The sequence below is a fragment of the Morone saxatilis genome, unplaced genomic scaffold (genome assembly GCF_004916995.1).
Source record: "Morone saxatilis isolate NCDOM2014 unplaced genomic scaffold, NCSU_SB_2.0 Contig9, whole genome shotgun sequence".
Taxonomy (NCBI): domain Eukaryota; kingdom Metazoa; phylum Chordata; class Actinopteri; family Moronidae; genus Morone; species Morone saxatilis.
The window spans coordinates 22,984,582-22,990,247 of NW_023340268.1; the positions used below are offsets into that span (position 1 = coordinate 22,984,582).

General features: G+C 40.1%; 1 protein-coding gene across 2 annotated transcripts in view; it reads right to left on the reverse strand.

Annotated features, from left to right (window-relative positions):
* Positions 1-5,666, reverse strand: part of mgat1b (alpha-1,3-mannosyl-glycoprotein 2-beta-N-acetylglucosaminyltransferase b) — a 15,201-nt gene that overhangs the window by 6,239 nt on the left and 3,296 nt on the right. For both annotated transcript variants that reach the window (XM_035681208.1, XM_035681209.1), the window contains exon 2: positions 1,427-2,666. In XM_035681208.1, the coding sequence (XP_035537101.1) occupies positions 1,427-2,296 (870 nt within the window). In that variant the 5' untranslated portion in view covers positions 2,297-2,666. The remainder of the gene's footprint in view (positions 1-1,426; positions 2,667-5,666) is intronic.

Consider the following 5,666-nt stretch of genomic DNA (forward strand, 5'->3'; position numbering starts at 1 on the left):
TTTTGAAGTAGATCCGATAAATTCCCTAGGAGGAGTTCATTCGTGAAAAAAAATCACCGAAAATGACCACGAAATTCAAAATGGCTGACTTACTGTTGGGTTTGAGTTATGGGTCCAAAGCCCTTTTGGCTTGTCCGATCATGGTACACATGCGTACAAATTTTCTTACATGTCAGTCGTATGTGTCTTGGGGGCTGATTCGGGGGGGCCTGGCTAAGTCATTTTCCCCTCATAAAACATCAAACTGATTTTACATTTGTGCTTGTGCACAGATTAAACAAATGAGATACAACATGTTAATCAGTGAACACTGAATCAGTGTTGGTAGGTGTATTTTTGAACTTTAGACAGAGCCAGGCTAGTTGTTTACCCCTGCTTCCAGTTTTTATGCTAAGCTAGGCTAACCACGTCCTCTACTGTAGGCTTTAAGCCTATGCTATACACTTAGCCATGGTACAAACAGGCTATCTATTATTCTTAAGACATTATAGTTCCATGAAACACAGCAGTCTGAGAGGGGCATACTGTTGTGGATTGTTAAAATGTTTTTGAGTTGAGGGCAGGGATTTAAAATTACTGTTAATTGTGTCATCAAAATATGACTAAAGCAAGTGGCTAAAGCAAGCCACAACCAATTTCAAATGTGGAATATGCTAAAACATCTTTCTATGTAACATGGTTTTTAATTCCATCAATGCCATTTTACACTCTACACAAATGTCACTGCCAGGAACAAAAAAACACTGAAATTGTCAAAAAACGACTATGACTGTATAAAAAGTTACCTAAACAGGAAATGAACAGCTCAAAATTCATCCAAATTACTTGCAGATTCTTGCAGAGTTCACCATTTGGGTTTATTGTACATTTTATGAAATATGAAATATCCATAAAATATGTCTTAGTCAGGGGTCAGCAGTTCACTAAATTATAGAAAAGGGGATCCCTTTAGGAAAAAGGTTGGAAAACACTGCAATAAGGGAATTGATAAAGAATCGGGCCGATAATGGCATTGATATCAATAAAATCTTATCAATTCCCATCCCTATTCATGATATTATCCCGATAATCATCAAAATATGATTAAAACTCATAAAATATCACTAAAATGCACTGGAATCACTTTTATTGCGATCCGTGGTAATATCATATATCGTCCCATTCCTAGTTGCAGCCCATGTTAGCTTTTTTCTGTCTTTTGACGTCTACCAAGATTTCAAGTACTTGTCGCTGCTTAGCCATCTGTCTCTTCTCTTTCTCAACTTCTCTCTGCTATACTTAAGGATGCCTGCTGGTGCCTGCACTCATCAGTGACACATAATTTACAGATGCCAGTAACAACCAAATGCCACAAAAAAGCGAGGTATCACGATGATTGCCTACCGTAATGAGTGGTAATGTGAACGAGGCAAAAGACAGCACTCACCTCTAGGTCATCCTCCACTATGACCACAGTAGACTGGGAGAATGTGTTAAACACTTGGTTGAGTGCCCAGCGGTAATGTCGGGCAATTTTGTAGTAGCCCTGGAACTTCCTGTGCTCTGGCCGGACTCTGATGTCTGAGAGGTCCGGTTGACTTATGTGCGTCACTTGATCTCCATATGAGCCAATCACACGAGCTGTCTCCGCGTGGCTACAGTCCTGACTGACAATTATTGGATATAGCTCACGAGAAGGGCGGTACTGTATCAGTTTGTCAAGGCTCCGTTTTACCGTCACTCTGTCACAAGCAATGACTAGAATGGGAATGATGACATCTGGGCTGACAACGGAAGTAGCCAATATATTGTTCTTAACAATCTCTTTCTTTATTTCAACGGCCTGGTGCTGGTCTAACTTAGAGTCTGAAGCTACTGTATGAACAGGATTCTGTGTATCTTTTACTTCACTTTGGTCCCTGACATCCACACCGTCTTTGAGAGGAATTGGAAGCTTTGGTGCCTTGTGCATAACCTCTTCTCTGACTTCTTTTGTATCGTCCGTTTCTCTTTTACCAAGGTCTTTCTGCCGAGCCCACACTGCCCTGTGACTTTCAATCTGCTTTAGTAGCTTTTTTTGGGTCTCGAGCTGAAGTTCGACCTCCTCTGCCAGCCGGATCACCTCTCCAGCCAGGTTGATCTGACCTTCTTTCCCTCTGCCCACGTCCCACTCCTCCTTTCCTCCTGGTTCGGCTCCACCGCCTTCTCTGAGGCGGCCGATTGGAGGGCGACCCCAAAGATAAAGTAGAAGCAAAGCATTCCAGGCGACAAACAGGAAAGCACCACATAGTATAAGAGAACCTTTCTTGCGAACCATGGCCCAATGACACTAGATAATTGGGGGGAACAAGTGAAGGAACCAGAGTGAGAATCCTACAGACCACAGTGGCAATATCAGATGGGCAGGTCACATTATAATTATTTCAAATTTCAGAGTCATCCTGTCTTTCGGTCAGGAGGGTGTCAGGAGGAGGATTATCCAATTAAATGAATTTACATGATCCTACTGTGGAATGCATGCATTCCATGAAACCCCATAGAAACAGGGCACTGCGCTGAAGCAGGACTCCCAGTAGTTCAGCAAGGGGAGGTTTTAAAAGTGCAGATGAAAGTAAAATAAGGGGAAAGTGGGGTCACTTTAAGTTAAGGGAACGGAACTCCTTGGATGTTATCCTTCAGCCATTATTCTGAAAACAGAGCAAGAAAACAAATGATCAGCAGAATGAATGCAGCTCATTAGAACTTAATAATTTTATTCAAGTGTGAATAAAAGCAGTCACACTGTCAGTAAAAGCACTCACAAGATTATCCCATTCTAATGTCTGACATCTTTGTGTAGGATGTCCAGACTAGAAAGTAGGGCTGAATTACTTGAGGACAATGTCTGATTGAAAATGTTCTGATCATTATTGTAATGGGGCTGCACAATTAATCGCAATTCTATCAAAATTGCAATATGGCCAAGGGCAATATGCAAATTGCAGAAGCAGCAATTAGTCAACACAAAAAGGTCAAATGAGCAACTGTAGCAAACAAATTTCCCCCTGGATCACAATATCTATCGAAATAATCCCAATATGATGTTTTTAACCATATTGTGTAGACCTATATTGCAATCTAAATTATTTTCTATAAATTAACTACAGGCCTGTATTTGTAATCTATTAAAAAAGATGCATTGTACCAAACATAATTACAAATTTGTTGCATTTTAAGAAGATTACCTTTATTAATCCTCAATGGAGAAATTCTTTTTCAGTCAGGGTTTTACACACATATGCATGAAATACTATCACACACAGGGCTTATAGACATGCTAACGTGGCTGCTACACCCCAAGAGCAGTTAGGGGTGTGGAGCCATGTCAAGGGCACCTCCGCAGCACCCAGGAGGTGGAACTGGCACCTTTCCAGCTCCACACTCTATACTGTGGTGTGTGCTGGACTTGAACTAGCGACCATCTGGAAAAAATGCAGTTGACTGTTAGGGCAGTGCTGAATAGTTTGAAGCTTCACTTATAACATTGACAATATAATTCTAAATCAATATTGGAATGCTGCGCCGATCAGGACTCTGTGAAGACGTAGTGACTAGGTGATCTCCATCACAGCCGAGTGACTCCTCCCAGTGCAGAATTGGGATGAATGTCGATGTAGAGTGACGTACAAATTCTGATATGACTGTTCACACTGAGGTCACGTTGCAAAAAAATAAAAATCACACCTCAAGTGGCCCAAATCAGAACTGAAAAGATCAGATTCCATGTGATCTGTGCTGCTCATACTTTCATGAAAAATACAGAACTGACTCACATTTGAGCACAATTGGGCAACTTTTGCATGCAGTGTGAATACATCCTTTATTATAGGGATGTTTTAACACAGAGATAGGCACATAGCTACCCCATTGGCCGCTACTGTATGCAGCGCCATATATCTACACAGTTGCCATATTGTGGAGGTCAAGACCTGCTAATTAACAATACTGAGAGATGCAGACTGTACTACGAAACTGACTAACTTGTTGAATGATGTTGAATGATAAATAACTACATTTGGTTTGTTATAAATGTGAGATGGGTGAGTGGATGGGATACTGGTTACTTGTAGGAATTCATTCAGTTACTAGGGGCAGATATATTCTGCTCTATGCCACTAGAACAGGCAGGCGGCGATCTATAAACAGGCAACCTCCCCAATATGGTGACTGCGCAGACGCACATCCAATTGAGAATGTGGTATCTATGTTTCTGTATGTATGAAAGGGCATTGCAGCTATCTATTAAAGGTGCTGCCAGGTTTGAACAGAATGAACATCAAATTTTTCCATTGCAGAAAACCCATTACTTTGTCAGACAGACTGACAGGACATCCCACTGATGTCCATACAATGTTCAAGCTGTCAAACATTCAAAAGAGCCTGCAACTAAATTAACTGCTTTATTCATCCTCTCTGATCATGAGGATTCTCATAAGAGGGGAATGACATTTTTTTCCAGGTGTTTTCCCTTAGAACATTACAACAGTTCAGATTGCTTTGGTGATCATTCACTGTCCTCCGCTGGAGCCAACAATGGGACATTACTGCTATCTTTTCCTGCCCAACAAGTACTTGGATGGATTTGATGTAGGACCAGAATTCAAGTCACTGAAAGTATGCTGACATTGATACCAATATATTGAGAGCAATATTGAAACTCAGTAAGACAACAAACATGTGGGATATCTAAAAACTTTAACTCAGCAGTACAGAGAATCCAGATGACTAAATAAGGTATTGACAGAACTGGTTGTAAAAGACCTAGGAACTATATTTGTGTACTGAGGTCTCAAACTGCCAAGATTTTGTAGTTACTACTAATAGTAGTAGTAGTAACAGCATTTGAACCACTGGACACTAAAACTCATAACTATAATACATTCAGTAATCCAAATGTCAAGTCAAGAAGTCAAACTAGTGCTAAAAGAATTAGTCATATGTCAGTCAACTGATTATGAAGTCTGTGAAAAGTACCAATGTGTAAGATTAAGTGGCCTCTAGTGATGAGAGTGCAGATTGCAACCAACTGAAAACTTGACTTAACTTGACTCAACCAAGTGTGTAGGAGAAACTATGGTGGCCACAAAACTTGCCAAAACTGTGAAAGGTCCCATCTAGAGTCAGTGTTTGGTTTGTCTGTTCAGGGCTACTGTAGAAACATGGAGGTTCAACATGGTGGACTCCGTAGAAGATAAAAAACACAATTCTTTCACAATTTTCAGGTGATCATACACTAATGAAAACATAGCTATGAATATTATATTCTATTTCTGACAATAGATCTTCCTAAATGTTACATACCTTTAAGTAATTCATTATTAAAGTAATTCTATAGTTGCAGCTTCTCCAGCTGTTTTATATGACTGTAAACTATATATTTGATCTGTTGATCAGACATCTGAAGATATCCTTCTGTGCTCTGGGAAACAAACTCTTGTGTGTTCCTGTACCAAAACCAAAACATGTTGCAGATGGGCTAAACAAAAGAAATCCAATTACAAATATATGGTTTCTGTCATTTTAGGTATCACGCTGCTGTTATATGCATGCATAATTTTTCTGATAAGTTTGGTTTTTAATTAGTACTTTGGAACTAAAAAGGGAGTTTCACGTCATGATAGACAGCTGAGCCCTGCTCGTGACTGAGT